This window comes from Madurella fahalii (assembly GCF_045866475.1).
Source record: "Madurella fahalii IFM 68171 DNA, scaffold_1, whole genome shotgun sequence".
NCBI classification, from domain to species: Eukaryota; Fungi; Ascomycota; class Sordariomycetes; order Sordariales; genus Madurella; species Madurella fahalii.
The window spans coordinates 1,680,908-1,707,058 of NW_027263971.1; the positions used below are offsets into that span (position 1 = coordinate 1,680,908).

The window sequence follows — 26,151 nt, forward strand, 5'->3', positions numbered from 1 at the left end:
CCCACAACGGGAAACCCAGCTGTGGCGGGGCGAGACAGCTGGCTGTTGAAAGGTGGGGCGGAATGTCCAGGGCGGGCAGCTGGCAGGCGTTGCCCTTGACAACCAATGTAAACATTTAAATCGTCTCCTTCCCTCCCGTCCCATTGTCGGGCTCCTTCCTTCAGACTCCCACACAAACCACCTTCTCCATTCCGAACCATTTTGCTCTCTCTTTTGCTTTGCACCGCGCGGAAACGAAGCATCACAAGCCTTATCACAAGCCTACAAACCTTGCACACAGAACTACTTCCTCGAGTCCATTACCTCATTGCGCATCAGACAATAAGCACGACAGACAATACTAATCCGTCCAGGAGCCATTCGCTTGGGTCTCCCTGGAGCTTGCTCGATTGATCCGGGCTTCCTTTGTCAACCCGGGCTTCATCCTCTGAAGTAATACGATACTAGCAGCAGCACAGTCCACAGCATGGCTACCGCATCAGTATCAACACCCCTCAAGTCCCATACCGGGCTCTTCTCTTCCCGTACCGCTGGCGGCCGGATGCCCTTGACCCCTTCTCCTCGTCAGCGCTCTACCCAGCTGAACGTCAACTCGTCGCCATTCACCCCCGATAAGTCGAGCAACGACAGCCAGCGGGCGCCGTCCAAGTCCGTCTATGGCGGCAATCTTTCCGCCCATTTCGCCAAGGCCTCCTCCAAGAGCCATCGGGACTCGCCCAAGTCAAACATCGCTCGTGGCGTCTCGACCCCGCGCAAGGCTCTTGAGCTGGGCGTGTCGGATTTCACTCTCACCGGCACCGGCGCTCACAACAAGACCCCGGTCAGCCCCAAGACCAAGAAGACAGCACCATCTCTAAGACAAAAGACGGCCAAGACAACTGTTGCCTACAGCGCCGACCGCTTCATCCCCAACCGTGGCGCGAGCTCTGCCATTGCCAATGCCGGATCCGGGAAGCTCGACGTCCAGGAGAAGCAGCGCCCGAGAACTGGCAACGGTGAGGCTTCCTCGGTTCTTGCATCGGCTACCGACGATGCCATTGCCGCCCTCGAGGGCCTCAACATTGACGATGAGGAGCCGGCTTCCTACTCGCGGCCGTCACCCAACTCGGTTGCGTACCAGGATTCGCTTGCCAATGCTTGCGGTGTCAACCTCAACACGCGGATTCTTCAGTTCAAGCCCGCCCCACCAGAGTCATCCAAGCCTATCGATCTGCGGCAGCAGTACAACCGCCCTCTGAAGCCCGCCAACGCGAGCTCGGCCCAGTTCAGACGTCGCATTGCGACTGCGCCGGAGCGCGTCCTCGACGCGCCTGGCCTCATTGACGACTACTACCTCAACCTTCTCGACTGGAGTTCGGGCAACCAGGTTGCCATTGGCCTGGAGCGTAACGTCTACGTCTGGTCGGCGGATGAAGGCTCGGTTAGCTGCCTCCTCGAGACCACCCCAGATACATACGTCAGCAGCGTCAAGTGGTCGGGCGATGGCGCCTACGTGGGCGTCGGCCTTGGAACCGGCGAGGTGCAAATCTGGGATGTCGCCGAGGGCGTCAAGATCCGCAGCATGTTTGGCCACGACACCCGGGTTGGCGTCATGGGCTGGAACAAGCACCTGCTCTCAACTGGCGCGAGAAGCGGGCTGGTTTTCAACCACGACGTCCGTATTGCTGAGCACAAGGTGGCCGAGCTCGTCTCGCACACGTCCGAGGTCTGCGGCCTCGAGTGGCGGTCGGATGGTGCCCAGCTCGCTACTGGCGGCAACGACAACCTCGTCTCCATCTGGGATGCTCGGTCCTTGGCTGTTCCCAAGTTCACAAAGACCAACCACAAGGCGGCCGTCAAGGCTCTCGCGTGGTGCCCGTGGAATATAAATCTGCTCGCCACCGGAGGGGGTTCCTACGACCGCCACATCCACTTCTGGAACACGACGTCCGGGGCGCGCGTCAACAGCATCGACACGGGCTCCCAAGTGACCAGCCTTCGCTGGAGCCCCCACTATCGCGAGATTGTCAGCTCAAGTGGCTTTCCTGACAACTCCCTGAGCATTTGGAGCTACCCTACCCTCGTCCGTAACGTCGAGATTCCGGCGCACGAGAGCCGGGTCCTCCACAGCTGCCTCAGCCCAGACGGTCAAATGCTGGCCACAGCAGGTAAGCGTCTTTGCGAGGGCTTCTCCGATATGTAGATTCTAGGTTGCTAACATATTTAATACAGCCGCCGACGAGAGCTTGAAGTTCTGGAAGATCTTTGAGAAGAAGGCGGGCGCCGGTGCTGGCGTTGGCGGTGCCGGTGCATCTGGGAAAGCCGACCTGAGCAAGCAGATGACGATCCGCTAGAGGCCGCAAGAGGCACGCTGTCCTCGACCAGTCGAAATATTCAAGGTCAATGTTCAACCAACGGTAGGTATACACGGTTCCCTTTTGGGATTCCTGCATTGGGTGCTTTCAGCGCGGCGTTGGGGAGTTGGTTCTCGGGACTCGCCCCGGCACACGAACGAGACACACTGTCACGCAGGGATGAATGAAATCGGCTTGGTCATGAGTTATGAAAACCGGGGACATTAACTTGTCAGGCATAGAAAGATCATTGCATGGGATCGGATCAGATGGATTATTGTAGTATAAGTTTAGTTGTAATAATGGGGACATAGGCGAAAGGCGGCGTTTGATTTTATTTACAAGGTGGTTTGAGCATGTAAAACCGCACTGTGCTTGGCTTGCTCCCGATTGCCGATAAACGGTTTGCATACTCATTCCCTTCTCTGCCCCGCAATCCTCCTCTTCGTGGTTACAGCACCTGGAGTCATCAAATGCCAGGGACACTACCGAAAGCCTCGAGTTCTGAACCGTTGAGGTGCTCCGAGGGCTTGAACGGCGCGATAAACTTCCGGTTCTCGGGGTCCTGCGGCAGTGGGTGGTTTGGCTGACTAAGCAGTCTTGGGGCGAATGTCAAAGGAAGTCTGCCGGCTTCTTGGAACTTGCCCAATACAACTCTCACAGGCGAAACAGCATCCACCCCAATCTGCGGCGCAACATCGCAAACCCAGGTTACAGCGCCCTACCATCTAGAAATACAGAATTACGAGCAGTTGGCATGTTTTGATCGACCTGGATACCCGAATAACAAAAAGATCTGGACGCAGCAGCCGCGAAGTCTGGAGGGTCCGCATTTCCACATCGGTTGCTCTACTGATCCCCGGTCGAAACCCCCCCTCCGCCCCGATCACCGGCCCAAGTCAATTCGGTCGTTCTGCTTTGTCGCACCAACGTAGAGCTGAGTGACGGCGGGTTAACGGTGGTTGAGCGAGGCGACAGAGGCGACGAGGCGACGGGCATAGCGGTCCGAGGGAGGCATTTGCTTGCGGGAAGGGGCCACAACGCTCACCAGTCAGCCCAGTAGCCAGGGGCCCATCACCATGTCGAACGCAAGCGTCGGAGCCGTCTACGACATCATCATCCAAGAGGTCATCAGTGCTGTGCGCGTCGATTTCGAGGAGAATGGCGTCGACGACGGTGTCCTAGAGGACCTGAAGAAGGTAAGTTGGTCCATCTCACTCTTCTCACCGTTAGCACCTCCGCCCGCGCAGCTTTTCTTCCCGTTTCAATCCTCTCCATCAATCAGGCGAATGGCTTCGGTCGCGCGGTTCAATGTGGCGTTGCTCATCTCTCGGTTGGACTCGATGTGTCGGGTTTGGTGGTCGAATGGCACGGTCGGCTTGGTCGGGTTGGAGGGTGGCTGGCGCTGGCGACTGCCTGGGCGAGAGGGGTGGAGAGCGGCTGGCCCGGAGTGGGCGACCCAGCACTTTTGGGTCTCCTTTTAAGTTGGCTCCAGCTGCTGCGAACCTGTTCAAATCAGGACCCGGCTCCTTCCGATTGGGCCGCCAGACCCCCTCGTCACGTGCACCCGTTTTCCACAATTCCCCCCCCCCCCCCCCTTTTTTCCCATCATGGGTTCATTATGACTGATGCAGAATGCTAACTGCCGGGTGGCAGAAATGGCAAGTCAAGCTCTCGCAGCTCAATGTGGCCCAGTTCCCATGGGACCCCAAGCCAGAGCCGCAAGCTGCGCCGGCAGCCGCTACTCCCCAGGCTGCGCCAACCGCCGCCAACAACTACACCCAGGCTACCCTGAGCGCCCAGGCCGCCCCGCAACCTCTCTCGCTCCCTAACTCGCTTCTGCAGAATGCCAACGGCGTCGGCATGAAGCAAGAAGCGGGCCTTATTAAACCTGAGCCTGGCATCAAGCAGGAGCCGGGACTGGCCAACACGGGCGCGCCGATTCACACAGGTTACAACCCCACCGGTGCCGTTCGCGGGACCGCAGCCCAGCGTGCCGCCCAGGCCTTGGAGAACCAATATGGGCAACGCGCTGCCGCCTCCATCAATGCCATCCATAACGGCATGGCCTCGCAAATGAACCCCGGTCCCCAAGGTCAGCAGGGTCAACGGCCAGGGCAGGTACCGCAGCACCTGAGCCCCCAGCAGCAGTATCGGCAAGGGGTCGCTGCTGCCATGCAGCAGAGGATGCAACCTCAAATCCCTCATGCGGGTACCCAGCCGAACGGTCTTCCTGCGGCCCAGGTGGACGGATCAAGCGATGCCGACCCCGGTCCGGCCAGCATGAGCCGTGTTGAGATCGACAGCCGACTACATGCCCAAATCGGCGCGCGAGCCAAGCAGATAGAGGGCGGTGGTCTCATGCTTCCCCTCGAACAAGCCACCAGCCAACGCAGTCTCGCTGCCAAGAAGCGCAAGGATGCGGGCGCAGCTCAGGTTGACGGGCCAGACGACGACATCAAGGACGAGGAGTTTGACGAGGATGCCATCAACTCGGACCTCGACGACACCGATGAGGACGGAGATGACGATGAGGACGAGGATGAGACCATGGGCCATATGATGCTCTGCATGTATGACAAGGTGCAGCGCGTCAAGAACAAGTGGTAGGTTATTCTTTTTCTTTCTTTTTTCTTTCTTTTTCTATCTGGGCCGTTTGCGCCCAAAATGCCTAGACCGCACCAACATACTGATTGCTTTTGTAGGAAGTGCATTCTCAAGGACGGTGTACTCACCGTCAATAACAAGGAATACGTCTTCCACAAGGCCACGGGCGAGTACGAGTGGTGAGCTCACTCATCCGCTCCAAACCACATCCGTCTGCCGGACTCTATCGAGCCGTCCCCTCATACCGGACGGCGGGCAGGGCGAGGGCCCCCAGGCTAGCATAGGTTCCTTCTGGCCTAGGATTCCACTTTGTCAGAGAGATAGACAGTCGCCCCTGTTTCTTTCTTTTTTTTCACATTTGAACTTCTACAGGACGGATACCTCCACGAAGGGTGCCAAATCAACTTTCCCCCATTTCTACCTCTCTATTTCTTCTTTCTCGAGCCATGATGCATACTCTACAGAACAAAAACAACCCCTTCACACTGAACGAATGAAACGGCTGGTTGGCGTGCGATCGGATTCGCATCCTTTTTTTTTTTTTTTTTTTTTTTCTTGCTCTTTTTTCGTTATTATCCCGGGAATTGGGTCAAATCACGGGCGTCGATTTTACGAGAACTGGACCATTGTATGATTAAGTCAAAACGTCATGAAGGGTGGTGGAAAGAATCGTGGGGTAGTTTAGAGCCGTGAGGAATGATGGCCGGCTGCCTGGACTTTTTATCGCGACGCAAATGGGACAGGAGATGATAGCGATAATTGACGATTCATGGAAAGAAACCGTGACAGTTCATGTGATCTGAGGTGACAAGTGGCAGCGTGTAGGGCATAGGTCTCGTAAAAATAGATACGAATTCTCAGACCGGCACCGGGCGCCCCCACAGGATGGTACTCAGATATCTAACAACGCTGCTTTGGAATATACACTACTCCATCAAAGCGCTACTAATCAAAGTTTCCTATCGCTATACATTGAACAGCAAGAAAAAAGAGGATAAGACCCCCCGGCTGGCTACGTCGGCAATGCCAGCAGATATCTATCGTATGCAAGGCTTCCGAGCAAACTGATGATGTTGTGCCAATGGCAATAGCTGCGGGGACGATGCTTTGTAAAGCAAAACTCCGGAAACGCCAGGTGAACTTTTCGCCTCGCCTCTCCCCTCCGTTCGCCCCGTCCCCGGCATACCAACATTAAATAAGAGGGAAAAACGAGCGAGATTGTAAGAGCGAGAGAGATGGGGGATAAAAAAGGGAAGGTCGTCTTTGCTACACATGTCTCCCATTACAGCAACACCGTTGGGTCGGCGAGAGTCGTCGTTATCAGGTCGTCGTCGCTAAAGCAAAAAGGGTAGGCGAGAGAGGACAACATAGCAATGGAGGGCCCAATTCTGAGATCAGGCCCGAGATCGCCTCGGCCTCTTGCCCGATCGCCCCACGCACACGGGCGTAAACACAGGTCGCAGAAACAGCCATCGGTTAGCAGAAGACCCGCTCTAGGAGTAAAACTGCGACTTCTGGAAGCTCTCGACGGTGACGTCGCCGACCTTTGTCGAGGGGATGGGAGGCGGCTGGGGGGTGTTTTGTGGCAGGGCGCCAGGCGCGCTGACGGTGCTGGTCAGCGAGTTGGCTCTGCTGCTCTCGCTGGCGGGCGCGCCTTTGATGGCGGCGACGGGCTGTCCGGGCTTGCGCAGCACCTCTAGGAAGGTGGCGGGCAGGTAGCCGATCCTACCGTCGCGCGCACGGCACTTCCACCACTCGCTCGGGTTGCCCAGCGGGTCGCTCTTGCTCAGCACCGCCACCAGGTCGCCCTTGTGCACCTCGAGGTCGACGCCCTGCACGACGGCCTGACCATGGGCGGCGGGCGAGAAGTCGTACAGCACGCGGCAGAACTCGAGCTTGGACGGGTCGAGCGTCTGCTGGGCGGCCACGAGGTGGCGCCGGCGCTCCTCCTCCTCTGCGTTGGCGGCCAGCGACCGGATGACCTTGCTCATCACGTAGGGCAGGCCGAAGGCGGCCAGTAGAAAAAAGAGAAGAGGCTTGCGGCTCGGCTTCGGTGCCCCGCCCTCGACGGGATTCTGGCGCCCTTCGAAGCGGGCAAAGGCGGCAGGCGTCAACGCCTTGGCGTCCACGGGCGGGGGTCTCCCCGTTAGCTTTGCAATTAGGGTCCGGATCCAGCGCATGACGGTGAAGATGCCAAGCACCGAGCCGAGGGTGTCGCGAAGGTTGCCGAACTGCTCGGCCACGGAGACCATCGCTAAATGACGAAGAATTTGTCAGGACGGCTCTGTTGCAACCATGGGCTTCACTCGGAAGAGGCGGCCAACTTACCAAAGAAGCTTGAATGTGTCGCCATATATGTGCTCTCCAACATCTGCGCGAACCCGCCAAAGGCGCCAACTATGCCCTCCAGCATCTGAAAAGTCGCTTGGGTGCTCATGTTCCAGCGATTGGTAAGGCTATCAGGGTTGTTGGGGTCGTTTGGCATTCCTCCCGGCATCCCCCCGTACATGCCTCCGTACATGCCCCCGTAGCCGCCGTAGCTGCCGTACATGCCGCCGCCATATCCCCCGTAGCCGCCATACCTCGAGTAGGGTGCAGCGTAAGGAGACGAGTATGCCGAACCGTATGTTCCGTAAGGGGAGGCCCCGTAGGGTCTGCTATAGGCGGCCGCGTTCTGGTTGACCGAGGCGGTCAAGGATGCTGGCCGCGCAGGTATCGCCGGTGTTGTTGAAGAGGTGGTCGTCGTCGCCGCCGCAGTTGCGGCTGCAGGTGTTGTCATGGCGTTTGGTGTTGCAGCCGATACGGCCGGAGCTGCTGGCGCGGACGACGTGAGCGTTGCTAGTTGCGTCCTTCGTCAGTGGTCTGCAGTGGTGCGACCGCAAAATGAGCGACATACCAGATGAACCGGGGGTTGCACCCGATCGCTCCCACGGCTTTGGCGGCGATGCCATAGTCTTCAGGGAATAGAAACCTTCTCGCGTTCGGGTAGGCGCCGGCTTTGGGGTCGCTAAGAAGAAAGGTTCTCTCGCGATGACGCCGGACAAGGGTTTCCGTTGTGGCGACAGCCAGCAAAGCGGGTCGATTGGGGGTCGATCAGGTTAAACGCCAGGTCTCGGCACGCGTACAGCAACAAAACGGAATGGGCGCTTTGACGGTGAATGGGGTGGCTGGTCTATCCGTTCTCGTCGGGTCGAACCTTGTCTCTCCCTCCAAACCGATTCGCGATCCCAAGAGCCGCGCAGCTGGCTGTTTGCGCCCCGTCGTGGGAAGGGGATGATAATCGCAGCGGAAGAGGTGGAGAAAAGCCAAGGAAAGGTGGGCGAGTTCCTTCGGGGTTGTGGAGAAGGCTCGTGAACCTCGGTATTTTGGCCCCAGCTTACCGAGTTCTGGGCAACCCTCGTTGCTGCGACGCAGGCCTTTCCCCGTCGCCACGGGTCGCCACGGCCCACCCGAAAGCGCGTTTCTCACATGGGGCATTCAACTGACTCAACGAGGCCCCAAGATGCCATTTTATTCAATTACGGAAGCCTGAGCCTATACCCCACCTCCGTAGTGTACAGTACGGTATATCACTAGTACTTGGTTGACCTTGCCTGAGAAGCAGTCCATGCAAAACAAAGCATTCAGACTTAGAGTTCACTATGCGGAGACGTCCAGCCACCACTCGTTCCCGAGTCACTGCCATACAGCATGCTGGTGATGGGATAGGCGACATTGGAGAGCTTCTCCCTCTGCTCTTCAAAGTCTTCGGCGGTGGCCGTTGCCGTATTGTCGTCGAGCCATCTCGCTGCCTCGGCGATGGCATCCCGGAGCTGGGGCAACAGGTTCTCAGCATCATCGACTCGAAAAGCCCTGCCCGGGGGGGGGGGGGGGGGAGCAACTTACAGCCTCTTTTTCCTCGTCGTCAATCTTCCCGCCAAGCCCCTCCTGATCCTCGAGCTGGTTCTTCAGGTTGAAGACGTAGTTCTCGAGCTTGTCCCGTGCCTCAATGCGTTCCCGCGCCTCCTTGTCCTCCTCGGCGAACTTCTCAGCGTCGGCAATCATACGCTCAATCTCGGCCTTGCTCAAGCGGCCACCGTCGTTCTTGATCGTGACCGACTCTTTGCGGCCCGTGCCCTTGTCCTGCGCTGTGACCTCCAAGATGCCGTTGGCGTCGAGCGCAAACGAGACTTCGATTTGCGGGACTCCACGCCGCGCCGGAGGTATACCAGTGAGCTCGAATTTGCCCAGTAGATTATTGTCCTTGGTCAGGGTACGCTCGCCTTCGTAGACTTTGATCACGACGCTGTCTTGGTTATCTGGATGGGCCGCATTAGCAAGAGGGCCATTTGACTTTTGATCAAGCGGCTGGGAAGCATACCAGATGTCGTGGAGAAGACTTGGGAACGACGCTGCAGATGGAGAGCATTAGTGCCGACCACGCTGAGATACGATGCCTCAGGTCACGAACCGTTGGAATCTGGGTGTTGCGCGGGATCAGTTGTGCCTGTGAGGTGGTTAGTTTTGACGAGGCCCCGGTCTCTTTGACCCTGAAGCCAAGGAGCACCTACCATAACACCTCCTACCGTCTCGATACCGAGCGTAAGGGGGTTCACATCCATGAGCAACAAACTGGCAGTGCCCTAGCCCAACAAAGTTAGCAAAGCAATACCCAAGGGACATCCGAGTCCGATCAGCTCACCTCTTCGCCTGCCAGGATCTACTCGGCATTATCGTGTCAGCTCCCTGCTCATGCAACAAACCGAGTCTCGGGAAGGATAGAATGCTCACACCAGCCTGAACGGCAGCACCAAAAGCTACCGCCTCATCAGGATTGACTCCGCCACTGGCTTTCTTCCCAAAGAACTCCTCGACTAAGCTCTGAATCTTGGGGATCCGTGTCGAGCCTCCCACCAGAACAATATCCGTCACATCTGCCTTGCTCACTTTAGCGTCCTTCAACACCTGCTCCACCGGCTTGAGCGTCTTCTTGAACAGGTCCATATTCAGCTGCTCGAACTTTGCCCTAGTCAACGTCTCGGAGAAGTCGATGCCGTTGAAGAGGCTCTCAATCTCGATCCTGGTCGAGGACTGCGACGAGAGGGTCCGCTTGGCCTTTTCGGCTTCCCGCTTCAGTTTGCCCATGGCCTTGGCGTCTTTTGTCAGGTCAAGCTGGTGCTTGGTCTCGAAGGTCTTGGCGAGGTGGTTGATGACCCTGTTGTCGAAGTCTTCACCGCCCAGCCGTGTATCACCTGCTGTGGCGAGCACCTCAAAGTGGCCCTGCTCGTGTGCGAGGAGTGAAACGTCGAAGGTACCGCCGCCGAGGTCGTAGACTAGGATTTGTTGCTCCCCTTTAACCTATATCCAAGGGTTAGTTCGTACTTGTCGTTAGGAGCTTGGGGGAACGGGGCTGATGCTACCTTGTTTAGACCGTATGCCAGGGCCGCCGCTGTGGGCTCGTTCACCACACGGACAACATTAAGCCCGGCAATGACGCCCGCGTCTTTGGTTGCTTGTCTCTGCTTATCGTTGAAGTAGGCCGGGACCGTGACCACGGCGTGCCTGACCTCCTGACCCAAGTAACGTTCGGCCACGTCCTTCATCTTGCCAAGTATCATAGCGCTGATTTCCTCGGGACTGAACTGCCGCACCTTCCCCGCGACCTCAACCTCGACGACTGGCTTATTTCCCTTCCCAGCCACGACCTTGAACGGCATGTGTTTTATGTCTGATTGGACTCCCTTATCTGAGAAGCTTCGGCCTATCAACCGTCTTAGAAGGGGCAAGTGTCAGTTGCCATATCCATCTGTCAGGGAAAGGGGATGGGTGCTAACTTGATGTCGAAAATTGTATTTTTAGGATTGCTCGCGTATTGGTTCTTAGCTGCGTCACCTGCCACGCCATAAGCTCAAGTACCAAAGCAGGGGATAGTCACAGGGCGACATACCGACAAGACGCTCCCCGTCGTTAAACGCAACATAGCTCGGTGTTATCCGGTTTCCTATCTTCCTGTCAGTGCAGCGACACAACTAGGCATCAGAGGCCATGCCATACCTTGATCGTTTACTAATATATCCACCTTGCCACCTTTCATGATACCGACACAAGAGTACGTCGTCCCGAGGTCAATCCCGATGATGGGTTCTCCTGGTTGCGGTTCGGCATTGTCGACCGCGGTAGCCCTTACAGCCGGGATTGCAGCGAGAGGGCAGAGAAGAATGAGGAAGAATAAGAGGATACCTAGGCCTAGCGGTAGCTGTCTGCTTGTGGACGCCCTTCTCGCCATACTGCCACTGATGTATTACTGTGTTGCTTGGTGTCGGTTGTGAGTACCTAGTGTTGCCGTATGGGATAAAAATAAAACATTCAACAAAACAACGATGATAATTCAACGAAAGGGAATCTTTTTCCGAGTCAAGCCACGATATATTTTATAAGGACGAGATACTCTGCCTCTTGCTTGTAACAGAGTGTCCAGAACGACGACGCGGCGCAGCCGTCGGCGCGCAGTAACTCCAAATCCATTCCGGCAAGCCACTCCAGAACTCATCGGACTGACATAGAAAGGACACATCTCCAAGGCCTTGTGGCGAGGGGCCACCATCGCCGTTACCGCCAAACCTGAAACTCGGACCATTCTCGCATTCCGCATCCGGCATGGGAACCACAACGAAGTAGGCCTGGCGGCCACTAACTACCACTCGTCCATGCCCCAAACGGGTAGGGAGTATGTTGTACAAGATGCATGGATCAAAGAGACACCTCCCATGATGGTTCTAGACTGCATTGTGACTCAGGATCGTGCCATCTAACCTCAACCTCAAGGCCGGCATCTGGTTCTGTTGTGTCTCTAAGCGCCCGGCCTCTATCCTAACACCAATACAAAAGACAGAGTGTCAACATCGTATTGGCCTCTCTTCATTTCTTTCGAGCCAGGGGCATCGGGGCACGCATCAAACAAAACACGGGGCCAATTGTGGGATCGTGACTCACATCCCCGTCCTAGCGCGCAACGTGTTCTTTCACATCCTTCGCAGCCTTCACAAAAAAAAAAAAAAAAAAAAAAAATACAATCCCGGACAAACAGATCTACTTCGCAAAACATACAGAATCAACTGCCAGACCCAAACTCGTTGCTGCATTTCTGATCGCCGTTTGACGTGTCACGAGCGTTGGCAGCTTTCTGAAGGAGCTGCGGGCACGGCTTGTGTTCCTTCTCAGGGTCTCAGGGGGCCGAATGTCTATTTCACCATTGAGCCAATTACTATTGTCCCAGGCCTCGCAAAAAGCTTCCCTCACCAAGACAGAACACGACTCCATGGGGCAAGTAATTAGTATTAGTTATCTATGTTCCTCAGCTCGGACCCCGCCTGAGACTCCCAGTCATTCATTTATGCACTACCAATGCCAACGCCGGATCAACAACCCAAATGTTTACGTGTCTGGCATTACCCGAAGAGTCTCTCTCTCCCACCACCCCGTCTTTGAATCATCATCACCTTTTACTCCTTATCCCTCCGCTCCCAGTAGATATTCGCCGGCTCCAAAGGCCGAGAGAACAGCGAGGCATAGTCGGTGCCAATGACGTTATTGCTGCCGTCTACATTGCGGAACTTGAACAGGCGCACCGTCATGGCCACAATCGTCTGCAGCTGCACATTGGCAAACTGCTCTCCAATGCACCGATGCCTGCCGGCGCCAAAGGGGAGGTAAGGCGAGCCGGCGCCCTTGCTGACCAGGCCGTAGCCGTAGTCAATCTTCTCCTCGTCCTCATCCATCGTCTCGTTCCGCACGATGCTGGGAGCCAGCGGCGACTCCTTCTCCCACCGGTGCGGCTCCCAGAGGTCCGGCTCGGGAAAGTACTGCGGGTCCGAGGCCGACACGCCAGGGGCGGCGAGGAGGACGTGGTTCGTGGGGATGACATACTTGGTTCCGGGGACAGGCATGGGCTGCTTGACGGCGCGCATGATGGAGTGGATCGGGGCATGGAGGCGGAGCGTCTCCTTGACGATGGCCTGGTTGAGCGGCAGCTTGGCGAGGTCCTCGTACTTCAGGGGGGGGAGATCGGCGCCGAGGTTCTTGACCTGCTCCTGGTAGAGCTCCTCCATGATGTCGGGCCGGGACGCTAGCCGGAGCATGATCCAGGAGCTGGTTGACGACGAAGAGTGCTGGCCGGCCATCAAGAGCGCAATCATCATGTGCGCAACCTCGTGGTCGGGGACCTTGACGCCGTTCTTGTACTCCGAGTTCATCAGGTGCCACATGATGTCCTGCGCGTTCGTCTCGCCCCGCGCGCGGCGCGACTTAATGGTGTCCATGTAGATCTTGGCCACGGTCCTCTGCGCGTGGTCGCGGCGGTTGTTCCACGGAAGCGGCGCCCAGTGCAGCATGAAGTTGATGGGCGAGAACCCCATATCCAGGTCGTGGTAGAGGTCGGCGAGGGTCTCGTCAAACTTGTCACGGATCTCTTTGCCCTGCAGCGCGTGTGAGGCGGTGAAGATGGTGATCTGCGCCATCTTGGGGCAGATGTTGACGATGCCGGACTGGCCTTTGAAGTCGGGCGATCTCTTGAAGTAGCTCGTGACCTCGTCCGAGATGATGGGGACGTACGACCGGAAAGCGTCCGTGGTGAGAGCAATCTTCATGAACTGCCGGGCCGCCCAGTTAGTTAAGCGCTTCTTTTGCAAAAGTCACACACGGCCAACCAACCTTCTTCTGTTCCATGAGCTTAGAGTTCGGGCAGTCGTAGACCACATCCTTGCCGAAAACGGGTGTCGTGAGAACGGTGTAGATCTCCTCGGCGCAAACGTCGCGGATCTTGCCATTCAGAATAAAGTCGTTGCCTTGGGTTCCGACGTACACGGTCGTCTTCTTGCCGAGCAGGATAAAAGTGAAGCATTCGCCATACTGTCAAGGCAAAGCGGTTAGACGGCTTTGAACAATTTGGAACGGAAAGGGGGAGCTGGGGTCGCTCACCTTTGCCCTGTTCTCCTTGAAGAAGCGTGGAGGGTCCATGCCGTAGGTGATGGTGCTGCCGATGAAGGGAAACCAGTGGAAGACGACGGGCGGCTCATTGGGATTCTTGAAGAGCACTTGCTTGAGGACATTGAGCAAGACAGCGACGAACAGAAAGCCGCCGAACGCGACGCCGATTTGCGATACCAGGCCGAGCCGTGAGAACCCCTCGGCCAGCGGGCTCGTGATGTCCTGGACGAGACCCATCCTGGACGGAGAATTGCAAACGAGAAAGAGAAAAGAGCCACCAGTTCCTACGTAGAAGCTTGGTGTCCGACGTCTGAAGAAACACTGCAGCTTATCGGGAGGCGAGACCCTGATTTATTAAGGAAAAGAGAGCGAGGAATGTTTGTACTATTTTTTCTGCCGGCCCGTCGATTCCAGGGGGGGGAGAAGCGATTGACGAAAGCGGTTTGATGATCTCCAATATCCAACCAATCATGGGCGGTCCTCGTATTCGCATTTGGTGAAGTACCAGGTACTTAGCTGGATCATGCCACAGACAACATGCGATCGTACGCATCAACACGTTAGCGGCCACTCCCGCACCCAGGTCTCTGGAACGAATGTGCTGACCACTCCTGGACGAGGTTGCAGCCCCGTCTGAACGATTATTTTGGCTTCTTTTTTCTAGGAGTCGGTGTGGAAACTGTGAACGATCCCGAATACGATGGAGACTAAGGCCGCCTGCATCGGTGGAAACCCAAACGGAGCCGGATGAACGCCCATCACGTAACCCTAACCCTTCTTCGATCCGGCTGGAGTTTCTGGAAATGGCAAAAATGGTCTTCAGCACAGTACTTCTCGAATCAACGTAAAGGTCATAGTATCGACGAGGTGAGACAGCTTTCCTTCCTAGCACTCTACAGTTTGTCTCTATCAGCCTATACTAGCTTACGGGTGCATGCCATAATGTAACCAGCCGCATGAGAACTTGACTTGTTGTAAAGTCCTGTAGCTCATGCCGGCGGATCTCGTTGCTTGCGGCTCAAGCCTCTGCGTTTGATTCTCGATCATTTACGTATCAGTGTAATCCGGCGCCAGGTACTATGAGATGTCCGCAAGGCAGCGGCCGTTTATTAGTTTTACCTCCCGAACTGGCGCCATAATTACTTATATCCTTCTCTGCCCTGAATGAGCATTTCGCACCAATGGAACGGTAGCTATATAGCTCTCTCTTTAGGCAAGGATTCCGGGTTGTGTTCCCCAGTCAACCTCCTTGGCAATCAATTCCACAGTGGTTGCTGTTATGCAATGTCAAGGAGCCTGCCGTCGCCAAAGCCAGGTGTTTTTTCCGCATCTCAACGGCCCGGGCCGTACTCACGAGAGCACGGCGATGGGATAAATGATTTGAACCCACAGCAAGAACCTCCAGGGGTTGTATGTGGAGGCAACAGATCCCAAGAAGACTGGTACAGCGTATTAAATTGTCAGTTGCGGAACTCTGCAAGGTAACTAGCTGTCGGCAGAACTACTTACCAGACATTCACGGTTCTTAAACGTTGCCCTTAGCGTACAAGCGCGCAAATTGCTATTGCCGTCAATGATGATGGCAAGGCCAAGTCGTCTAGAGAGGGTTGTTTTGACTAGGTAATTAGGGGACCGCAGCGGTGCACTACGTATGCGCTTCAGTGCCGCTTGGTGTGAATCGATATAGTAGCACTAACGTATCGATTACAATGTTACATGCGTTTGATAGCGAGGATGCTGAATCTGGGTCCAATCCAATCTCTCAAGCTCTAAGTTCTAACGGTTACATCGGAAACCCCCAGCGGGTGCTTATCCGCCACTCGGTGATGAATACGACAAAATGAGTGACTATGGGGGGTGGAGACACGGTCGAACCATAGAGACTATATCGGGTCCGCCATGTTCTCACCCAACTGGACTTGTTACGTTGGTGTCATCTACCTTCATACCAAGCGACTTACCCGGATTTCGGCCTATCGTACTGGAGACTACCCAACCGACCGCGTAGCAGCATGCCTGTATCTTCGCCCTGTCTCGGGATTGGTTTATCATGTCTTTATTTTCGTACAATTCAGCATTTGTCTCCCCACTGGCTCCTTCAATCCTATACACCAGCGATCAAGTCGGCCTGGAAACCAGTGTTGAAACTTTGCCATTGGGGAGCTTTAACCGCTCTTCACACGGTCGAGCAGAATTAAACATTCAAAGCGGGTATCTGAAATATCATGTTGGAAAAGGAAAAGTGGTATCTCGGGGCCAAGGGTACTAATGCAGTATTTGCTCACCTAGAATACCTGGCCTTAGTCAACTCCACGGTTGAAGAACTTGAGGGGGTGGGTAGAAGAATGAAGTGGGACCAAGAAGCACGCATTTGATTGGGTCCGGCTGAGAGTCATGTGGGTGGTACATAAGGTACATAGCAGCCTCGATTCCGACACGGGAACCTTCAAGGGGTCACAGACGCATTGCATTCCGCTCCGGTTATTCAAGCGAGCAAGGTACCAGAAATTTCAACCGTTGCCGCTTATCTCTTGCGAGCGAGTGTGAATTAACAGCGGTGATGACCCTCTTTATATCTACAGATACGGCGCAGAAAGATGCACCGCCAGATGCGTCGAGACATGGAAAGAAAAAGACGCGCTTCGTCAAATGCGCAATGTGGTATCAATGCTCCCTCTCCACAACCACACCTCCCACCTCTTGCCTCGCCGTTTTGCGCCTCTCCCTGAATAAACCCAGAACGCCGTCCCAATATGCGGAAGGGAAAAAGGGAAAAAAAAGGGGTGAAAGGGAAAAAAAAAAAAAAAAAAAAGGGACGCTGTGCTGCTGGATAAAATGCTTCACCACTCGAGACCCATCCACCCGTACCTGCCGTCAATATTGACCCAGTTCCCCTCCTCCATGGCACTGTCCCACCCCATCATGACGGCCAGTAACCGGCAGCCGACGGCACTGACGGCACACACAACCACATCGCTCGCGTCGGCTAGCACAGCCAGGTCCATCATGTAGGCGCGGCCCACCAGGCTTCTAAGCCGGAGGGTCTCGGCAGACGGCGGTGGGGCGATCCCGCCGGCGGCATCGGCTGCTTGGGTGGCCGTCGAGCGCGAGGCGCCGAGGTTCCAGAACATGGCCGCGAAGAAGCCGCCCTCCCAGCCAAACGTCTCATCCACAAACTTGTGCATGACTGACCGGTCCGGGTTGACCTTCTGGATGGTCTGCTTGCTGGCAAGCTTGATGCGCTCCTGCGCCCGGCTAGCGCCCGACAGCTCGGCGCTCTCGTACACCATGGGGTCGTCCGACGCGAGGATGACAAAGCTCTGCTCCTTGGCCGCCGCATCCTCGCCGCTAAACGGGCCCGTGCCGTTGAACCTGGCCTCGATCGTCTCGCGCGCAGTATCGCTGTACATGTTGAGCGGCATGTACGAGTGGCGATACTGGTACTCGAGCGGATGGCGGTCGCCCCGGCGGACGTGGACCCCGACTGCTAGTCCGTTCCGCTGGCCCTTGCTCTTGGGTACTATCCGCTTGGCCAGCAGCTCGCGGACACGAGCATCGACGTAGTCGCCATCGTCCTTGTTGAGTCGGGAGAGCGCTTCGTAGCCCTGGCGCGCAAGGGCGAACTGCGTCTTTCGGAGGGCGCGATCGTGCGAGTCTGACGGGGGATCGAGGTCCTTGGTCAGGCTGCCAAACAACTCATCAGCCGTTGCGGCCGAAGTCACTAGATGCCGAGCTTGCCGCGGGCACGGGAGGATCTCATGACTGGGAGGCGCCGAACAATCTGGAAGCGGTGGCGGCTGGAAGATGGCCGTGTACTTTCCGTACGACCAACGGGTATCGTCGATAAAGAAAGCCCGCCCCTCCTTTTGGGCCAGGCCGTATGCGATCCAAAGCATCATCAGAGTCTTCCCCAGGCCCCCATCGCTCGACTCGAGGACGAACGTGAGGCTCTTTCTGCAAACTGGTTTCTCGGCTTCGTCTCCCCGTACCAAGTCTCCAATTGCCGGCACGCCAGTCTTGGCTACGGGAGGAGCGGGGAGGTAACCGGCATCTTCGGCCTCCTGAACATCGATGAAGCCATGATCTGCCGAGTCTGAAAAGCCTAGCGACATCTGTTGCAATCCGTGCCTCTCGGAACGCAGCTTGTAAGCTCGCGACGCCACCTGCCGGCACTTGATGCACATGTCCGTATATTCGCCGATGGTTAGCGGGAACCCGGAGCCCGGCGGTATGGATACGGTCCACTTTGCCCGGCCGCGGTGGTCGGTTATAACCATTGGAGTGGGGAAGTCGGGCGCATCCTTCTGCGAGACCATCTCAACCCTATCGGTCGGTTCTGCGGGCGGTTCGGGTGCCGGAGGCGGAGCGAGGGTCGGAGGCGGGGCCGGGACCGGCTCACCAAAGAGCCGTGTGAGAACCTCTAACGAAACATAGAAAACTAGAACGATGCTGAGGAGTCGGATGGCATAGCGGATGAGTCTGATCGGGTGTATTCGGCCAAATAGCCCTCGATTCGCCTTCTTTAGGGGCGGAGAGAGTGACGGTAGACCCGGGGACGGCGGCGGCGAAAAGACCAAGTGGTTGAAGTTAAAACGCGATGAAGTCGAAGAAAGGGGGCCCCGGTCATGGTTGTAAGACGCCGCTCTGCGGAGGTTGATACGGGGCGGTGCGATGGCAACTCTGGCATGCGAGGTCCTGCTGAGGTCAAGTGTTGGTGGCATGTTGAAGACAAGCGACACGGATGGTCTCTAGATCCGGTTCTCTGAAGGAGCGGCAATGAAGGAGGTATACCGATTGGAGAAGGAGCGGAAGAGCCCAGGTCTCGGAGAGTGCTGCGGCTCGTTGGTAGGCTCGGTACCCTCTTCGTGGCCGGCCGAGGGGGGACAGACGGACGATGCTGAAGCCCGACGGCTGGGGGATGGCGACCTCATATGGCAAAGCAGGGCCCGGTTCGAGGAAAGTCGATCCGGTCGGAACGGTTAAGAACTGAGAACCGGTCGACAGGGAGATGTCATTGCCGGCCCCTGGCATGTGGGGGCAAGGGTGTATCCGAGTCGAATGACGTTATGGCGCCGGGATGCCGGGATCGATCAGAAACCTTCTAAAACCAAGAGCTCGCAAACAATGCCGCCAGGCTATCAGAAACTTCTTATAGGGCGAAGCAGTGCGAGGCTGGAGGACGGCGGTGAAGGCAGGCGGGCAGGAGGATCGGCGTCCAAGTTAATTCTCGGCACCAAGGCTCCTCTTCCAACGGATTTGCGCGTGATATTCTGTGGAGTCGCAGCACTTTGTTAGGCGGGCCGGTGGAGGGAGGGCTGGGCGGCGATCGCACAATGTTGTTTGCTGGATCCGCACCAGCTCAACGGCCTGATGAAGGCCGCTTGGCACCACGGCGTTGAGCAGGGTTCCGGCACGAGACCAGCCGCTGCAGTATCCCCCTCCACGGCCACCACAGAAAGTTGTCGTGGTCGTTTAGGGAAGTGATGCGGATCGGGCCATACGCAAAGAAGGGTGCGTCACTCTTGGTTGTGAAATCGCATAGCTGCCGACCGTGGGCTGACCGTCGGCGGATCCAAAAAGCCGTCGAGGCCTTGCGCTTCTTCCACACCTCGGAATAAGAACAGGCTGGCAACGAGAAATATGTAACCTCAAAACTGGCTTTGGAACCTGCAGACAAGCTGAGAATTCCAGCAAATAGCAAGGGCCGATGGCAATTAACTGAGCCCTCGCCGGACCAAGAGTCGTACCACTCTCGACGCGCACATGACGGGTAAAGGACGAACTGGCAGAGGAAGGGAGGGAGAAAAAAAAAAGGATCGCCGAGTACGGTCAACTGTCGATCCAATGCAACTCTTTTTCTCAGGGGCTGAACGGGGGCTGCAGGTCAATCTATGGCCCACCATATTCCCGTCTACCCGGGCACATGTGAGGGACATTTGACGTATATATGTAAATAAATACATGTTCTTTTCGCCCGACGATGGAATAACAGAATGTTCCGAGAGGCATCAAGACGCTGGGGTCAGAAACCTGGAATCCATCCTCGACGCTTTCGCGTGCTTATCAATATCAAATATGACAGAAGGCAAACGCACCCCACAGGTTGGACGGGCCTGAACACTGCCAGCACCCGGGTTTTGCGCCCGCTTGTCACTGCGGACCGGGAAAGCAACCAGCGGAAAGACGGGATGACCCAGCTTGTACCCAGGCACTCACACAAAAGCAGCCGTGGAACTTGCCCCTCACGGTGAACCCCTGGCTGGAAAGGCAGGGATCACAAAGTCACAGCGGGGCAACAGGCGATCGCCATTTAGGACCCTTGTCAGTTCTGAAACGCCCGAGGACCAGGATAAACGTCCAATTAACGCTCATCGAAGATGCCGCTCCGCCCGGTGCATCGGCGACATCCCGCATGCCACCCCACACTCCTCAGCCCTCAGCGCCCAAATCTGCCGAGGCCATGATAGCTTGTGTAATGCACCATGGTGGCTCACGTAAGACGGGGCGTCAGAACTGGCAGTTGAGAGTTGTGTTACGGTCGCTTATTAGAGGACGCTTTTGGTGCTCAGCCCTTAGCGCAGCCCTCGGAAACCTGAGCTCGATGATGTCAGTCGCAAGGTTCTCAGCAAGGGCCCTGCAGCGGGCATCTCGTGCGCCCGTATGACACGTTCCCTTGGTAAGACTGGGGCGTATTACATAATGAACTCACCTTGGGAAATGCGAAGCAACCCCAAGGCCCTAGGGAAGCTGGTCTTCCATATCTTTATACCGGCAGTCAGGGCCCTTAATGAGACCAGCTATCCCGAAATGCGCAATTCCACACCCGAGACGAAGTAGTAGTTTGGCACTATTTGCTGAATCGGGCCGTGCCGGAGCGGGTTCGGCGCTGCATCAGCGTCGGTGGCCCAAGCACTCCCTCCTTCGGCCCGGCTGCTTCAGAGCCGGTTCAGCCGGCAGCTCTCTGTTTGCTGGGCTGGTCCAGTCAGACAAATGGCTCGGTTTGGGGTTGAACATGGAGGACTGCAGAGCGCGGCAACATTTCTAAAACCTGATGGTCTTTTGAACATAAGAGATCTTAATGTCCGTCATGCACCTACCCGGGGCCTCCCGGGACGCTCCCGAGTAGCTGACTCGAACCCCCCACTACCAAGTCACCGCACAAGCAACGTCGACATGCCTCACTCAGCTGACTTGCACCCGGAAGACTACGGTTCCGGCCAAAACGGGGCCCGAGGAGGGAAGGACATGGTCATTATTTTCTTCTATATGTGACTTGATACAGTCTGTCCCTGCATCACACGCCGGGCTCCGTTTGCGTCCAGCGGCCCGAAGAGCCGTAGGGACGTAAAATATCCGCGTGTATCCGTTTGCATGTCTACCTGTCCTACAAAGCAGAAAGGTGTGAACCATCCATCCTACAAATCCTGATGACCTCAGTCTCGGGCTCTTCCATTTGTTCTGTCTTCCCCCCTCTTCCAGAGTAAGCGGACCAGAGACACTCGACGGCACGGCACAGACTCGACTCGGCTCGACACCAAGATTCACACAAAGACCAAGATATTATCCTCGCTTGCTTGCTTTTGCTGAGCCTATCAAGTCAAACCAGCCCTACCGTCATTCGGCTCATGTCATTCCCATCACCGTCGCCGCCACCTCTTGCTTTTAATCACATTAATGGTACAGAAGTACACTTGCTCGCCCTGGAGCAAGAAAACACGTAGAAAACGACCAGTCGATCCCGAGACCGAAGGTTGAGGAAACCAAGCTGCTCTGAGGAGAACCGAAACGAACAAGCCTGCGCGCCCTGGGCCTAACCAATGGGAAACAAAACATACGAAAAAGAAAACCAAAAAGTTCGGGTATAAGACAAGATATAATCAGTCGAAACCAAAAAAAGAAAATGGAGAACCGGAAAAAGACAGAGCAGCAGTCACCATCCGCCTCCCCTTCCCTTTCTCCAAACTCCTTACCGGTGGACGGATACTTTGACCTCAAACCAACCAGCTAGACGCGAGACACATCTCCCGCCATGGCAAAGAGCTCTCCCTCTCACAAAAACCCGACTGAACAAAGGAAAAGACGAAACAACACGAACTCTCCCTTATGCATCCATCACCTCCATCGCCATCGGCTTTTGTGGCTCGGATACAAACGACGCCCTCTGCCTAGCCAACAGCTGCAGCTGAATGGGCGGCCCACGCTGCGGTGACGGTGGCAGCGGGTGCTGCTGCAGCTGCAGCAGCTGTTGCTGCTCCCTGCGCTCCCGCTCCTTCTCCGGCGCGAGCCTCACGCTCCCCCTGGTCCCGCGGATGAGCTGACCGCTCTCGACCCTATCCTGGATCATCTCGTCCAACATCCTGCTCATCTCGTCAACACTCTTCGTCCGCTTCCGAAGATGCGAGACTTGCCTCAGCAGGGACGGAGCTGGGGGGCTCCCCGTGGGTGCCGGCCCGGGATTGCTATCAAGGATCAGAGACGCGCGTACCTCCGCCCGCACCTCAGCCCGCGAGTCGACCCGGTCGGCGTTATCCCGCGACCTCGCCGCGCTCCGTAGCGCCGCGAGCATCCTGTCCTTGTCGTCGAGGCGGGCTCGGAGCTCGGCGATTTCCGCGTCCTTCTCCTTCAGAAGCGTCGACACGCTGTGGTCTTCTCCGACCATGATCCCCTTTCCTGCCGACAGACCGACCGAGGTGCGCGACGAGCTGGCGCGGCGGGCTTGGAGGAGCCGCTTCTCGAGCGTCTGGATGTATCGGTTCTTGTCGGCGAGGTCGGCTTGCAGCGCACGGTTCTGGGATGCCAGCGATGCCGTCCCGTCCCCGAACTCGCCCACGCTGTCTTCGTCATCCACCGCCGGAGGAGGTGGCTCCACACCCCCCGACGAGCGATGGCCGCTCGATTTCCGGCCAATCGTCGAGGCGCTCGAAGTCATGGACGCTGTCCTTTCCAGACTTAGCTTCGCCCCGCTGACCGAGGCAGCCATCGAGGACCTGATCGACCCTTGCGAGTACCGAGGGTGGATGCCGAGGGCGCTGAAGGATCCGCTCGCGTTGACTCCTATGGACTTTGAACTGAGGATGAGCCGGTTGAGGTGGTCTATCCTCTCCTTCAATGCTGTCCGGGCCAGCTGCATCTCTAGCATCTGCTCCTCGTGGCGCTGCTCAGCCTCCTTCTCCCTCGCCCGCTCCTCCTCTGCATCCCGCTCTCTCTCTTCCTCCGCTTCCTTCTTACCGTTGTTCTTAGCTTGTGCCTCGAGTTCTTTCCGGAGCTCGCTGATCTCCATCCGGTAGCGCTCAAGCAAGACTCGCGCCCCACCATCCCCGCCGGGACCTAAAGCTTCCTCAGCACGCTTCGCATGGCTGACGATGCTGTTCTTGGCTCGGGACGCGAATTTTAGCGTGTTAAGAGTCTCGTTTGTGTGGGTGTTGCCTGCCGCAGCGCTCCCGGCAGCACCAATCTGGATTGTGCAGAGGATCGAGACAAGCGAATTGCCCGATAGTGCTCCTTGCAGCAACCTGGTGAGCTTGCTGTCCCGGTAAGGTAAGTGCTTTCCGTCCTTATCGGCAGCCTTTCCGTCCTTGTCCTTCTGCTCAGAGAGCTTGGCGATAACCGTGCCCAGTGTGAGCAAGCTCTTGTTGATGTGGGAGCCTTCTTGGCGTCGTTCCTTGGATTCAGCCGCCTTCTCTGAGCCGGCCAAGTCGATCAGGCTCAGGGTGGAAACACGGACCCCGCCTGGTGGAAGACCTTGTCGTCTGCTTTCCCCGGCAGCGCTCCCCGGAACCCGTTCCCTGCTTTCCACCACAATCTGCACAACAGCGTGACTTCGGGAACTCCTGGCGTTGAACTGTGTGCTCGCTGTCCTTCGCGCCTGGTCGCCGCGGGCAATCACACGCAGGAGCTGCGTGGGGCTCTGTACGATTTCCTCTTTCAGGGGGCTCGCGTAGACTCCTCGTTTGCTATCCTCCCGAAGCTTGATCTCTTCCTGCTGTTGATTCGCACCAACACCATTGCCCGTGGGCATGCTCAGCAGATCATGGATCTTTTCGTTGTAGATTTCCAAGTAGCTGACGCGAAGCAGAAACTCCCGGGAAGGCGTTTCGCGGATGTAGGAGAAGATATCCGTAATAGCCAGAGGTATCACACCGGGCGAGGATGCTGTGCCCTGCATGGAAAACGTCTTTCCTGTGCCCGTCATACCGTAGGCGAATACGGTTCCATGATAACCCTCCATCACCCTTCGCACTAAGCGCTTGGCGATGTGGTCGTAGACCTTGGAGTTGTCGTCATGTGTCGTAAAAACATTATCTGGCATCAAAGTTAGCTTGGCCCGGCGATCCTCTGCTCGATAGTCTTACCATAGAAGTAGTCGCCCACTTCCTTTCCTCTATAGCCAATTAGGGATCTTCTTCCATCGACCATCCATTCCCCATCCACCTTGCTCTCGTTACCGGCGGCATCCGGTCGTACTCTTACACTGACAACGACGTTTCCCTTGCCGTCCCCCTTTGAGCTATGTTTTCCGCCCGACGAGGTATCCGACCTCTGCAGCGCCGCATCGTTGACATCATCGTATTGGGTGGCCGAAGTGGAGTATGAGTCCTGTGCGGAGGAGCTCCGGCTCTGGGGCGGTGAAGAGACGCTCATCAGGCCGTCCGAATTCCTTGTCCCCGCCAGCCGAGACACTGATTTGCCCTCGCCAGTGCCATTGAGAAGGCTCGGGGTCCCGCTAGAGAGTTGGTAGGTTGGTGTCGTCGGCGTCTTCATTTTCCGCGTCGGGGCACTGGTGGACAAGGGACTTGGTGGAAGACTCGATATCCGGCCGTCTCCTCGGGGTGGTTGTGGGAAGGAATTTATGCTGACGGTTTTCCGTATGCTCTTACCGGCGGCATTGATTCCCGATACGGACCTCGGTTGTGGGAGTGCTCCGGTAGGGGCAGGCGAAGCGGGAGGAAGTAGGGTCGCAGACGGGGCTCGAAGACCGGTCCTGGGTGTCGTTGGCATAGACCGGCTCGCTGGCGCCGCTAAACCGCCAGTGCTTTTTCTTGTCTTGCCCACGGGAAGCGCAGGAAGAGCCCCCGTGGGCGGGCCATTTGAAGGCCGAGATGGCCTCGGAAGTGCTGTTGACATAATGGTGTTTCGACCGGCGGGCCGTTCGAGAATCTTGATTGGGTTATGGGATTGCCTTGAACACAGCGACGTCCGCCAACATCGCAGTTGTCGTGCTAGAGAGACGGCGCTGGTCGTGGAACTGGATCCAACTCCCCCGTGCAGTTATGCTTCGCGTGAACTACGTCAACGAAGCGTGGTTGGTGCAGGAACTGGAGCAGTGTAATGCGGGGCCGAGAACGAGTGGAATGACCTAGAGATAAGATGACCGATGTCTGTGCCGAGTGTCTGTCAGTGCCGGTCCAAATTAAGCCGTAAACTTATGCCGCCGACGGAAGACACGCAGCATCTGCCCGAAAATATGCAAAAGAAACAGTGAGAGATCCGACGGCCGTACCAGTTGCCTGGGTCCTCCCTCCGTATGCCAAGCAGAGGCTGGTTGGGCTGCTTTTTTTCGGCGGCCTAACTCGGAGGATGGTCTGCACGCGCAGAGTGCGGCGATAATGCGGCGGTTTAAGCGTTGGTTCTCGAAGAAACTGAGAAGAAGCAAAAGTCGGAATGAGGAATTCCGCAGGCCAAATGTCGGGCGCGGAGGGAGAAGATCGTGGTGGTTGTCCCGATAACGGGCTGGCTGCACTTTGCCGCTAGATGTTGGGATCGGTGTGCCTCCACAAGGTACTTCGGAGGCACAGGCGGAGGCGGTCGGAATGCAAAACGAGCGGAGAGAAGATGGGCAGTTTGTCGCGCCCCGTCTCTCCGTCGCGGTTAACAAAGACGATATTAGCAGGGAGCGTGGTAGAGCCAAACTTCGACTCAGACGCGAGAGACCGGACCGAAGCGGAGGGAAGGAGGCCGGTTCGCGCAAATCGAATTGTCGGGCGTGGCGGGGAGACAATGGGGATAGCGCCCGAGCCAACTTGAGGCCCGGCCCTGGCCTCTAGATCTCAGACACCAAAACAAATCAATTGCCGGACTGCCACCATGCTAATAATCGAAACGAGCGGACGACCGGTATACACAGCTCGAGTCTGGCTGTGGTCCAATGGCTAGTCAAGCCGACTGGCGACGCGACGTGTGAAAAGATCGAAAGATTGTCAAGGAATGGAATGTCTCGAGTCGCCAGATGCCGGGCTCGGACGATGTT

At 56.7% G+C, this 26,151-nt stretch overlaps 7 protein-coding genes across 7 annotated transcripts; 2 read left to right on the forward strand and 5 right to left on the reverse strand.

The window, feature by feature from the left end:
- Positions 1–466: 466 nt before the first annotated feature.
- On the forward strand, positions 467–2,333 carry slp1 (WD repeat-containing protein slp1; the record flags this gene model as incomplete). Its single annotated transcript, XM_071055935.1, has 2 exons — positions 467–2,147; positions 2,212–2,333. 2 exons carry the CDS (start codon positions 467–469, stop codon positions 2,331–2,333), a joined length of 1,803 nt encoding a protein of 600 aa, XP_070912036.1.
- Positions 2,334–3,412: 1,079 nt separating this feature from the next.
- On the forward strand, positions 3,413–5,123 carry TOA1 (transcription factor IIA subunit alpha; the record flags this gene model as incomplete). The annotated part of the gene is made up of 3 exons (XM_071055936.1): positions 3,413–3,532; positions 3,990–4,939; positions 5,039–5,123. The coding sequence occupies 3 exons, from the start codon at positions 3,413–3,415 to the stop codon at positions 5,121–5,123; spliced, it is 1,155 nt and encodes a 384-aa protein (XP_070912037.1).
- Positions 5,124–6,433: 1,310 nt separating this feature from the next.
- Positions 6,434–7,891, reverse strand: PEX13 (Peroxisomal membrane protein PAS20; the record flags this gene model as incomplete). Its single annotated transcript, XM_071055937.1, has 3 exons — positions 6,434–7,194; positions 7,269–7,778; positions 7,837–7,891. The coding sequence occupies 3 exons, from the start codon at positions 7,889–7,891 to the stop codon at positions 6,434–6,436; spliced, it is 1,326 nt and encodes a 441-aa protein (XP_070912038.1).
- Positions 7,892–8,569: 678 nt separating this feature from the next.
- On the reverse strand, positions 8,570–11,205 carry GRP78 (78 kDa glucose-regulated protein; the record flags this gene model as incomplete). The annotated part of the gene is made up of 11 exons (XM_071055938.1): positions 8,570–8,752; positions 8,826–9,238; positions 9,301–9,331; positions 9,391–9,426; positions 9,491–9,562; positions 9,622–9,639; positions 9,711–10,277; positions 10,340–10,691; positions 10,754–10,811; positions 10,867–10,920; positions 10,974–11,205. The coding sequence occupies 11 exons, from the start codon at positions 11,203–11,205 to the stop codon at positions 8,570–8,572; spliced, it is 2,016 nt and encodes a 671-aa protein (XP_070912039.1).
- Positions 11,206–12,421: 1,216 nt separating this feature from the next.
- On the reverse strand, positions 12,422–14,141 carry cyp51A_1 (Lanosterol 14-alpha-demethylase; the record flags this gene model as incomplete). The annotated part of the gene is made up of 3 exons (XM_071055939.1): positions 12,422–13,567; positions 13,629–13,826; positions 13,896–14,141. 3 exons carry the CDS (start codon positions 14,139–14,141, stop codon positions 12,422–12,424), a joined length of 1,590 nt encoding a protein of 529 aa, XP_070912040.1.
- Positions 14,142–16,744: 2,603 nt separating this feature from the next.
- MFIFM68171_00518 (Alternative oxidase) lies at positions 16,745–18,625 on the reverse strand (the record flags this gene model as incomplete). Its single annotated transcript, XM_071055940.1, has 1 exon — positions 16,745–18,625. The coding sequence occupies one exon, from the start codon at positions 18,623–18,625 to the stop codon at positions 16,745–16,747; it is 1,881 nt and encodes a 626-aa protein (XP_070912041.1).
- Positions 18,626–22,005: 3,380 nt separating this feature from the next.
- On the reverse strand, positions 22,006–25,028 carry KIP2 (Kinesin-like protein kip2; the record flags this gene model as incomplete). Its single annotated transcript, XM_071055941.1, has 2 exons — positions 22,006–24,206; positions 24,257–25,028. The coding sequence occupies 2 exons, from the start codon at positions 25,026–25,028 to the stop codon at positions 22,006–22,008; spliced, it is 2,973 nt and encodes a 990-aa protein (XP_070912042.1).
- Positions 25,029–26,151: the final 1,123 nt, after the last annotated feature.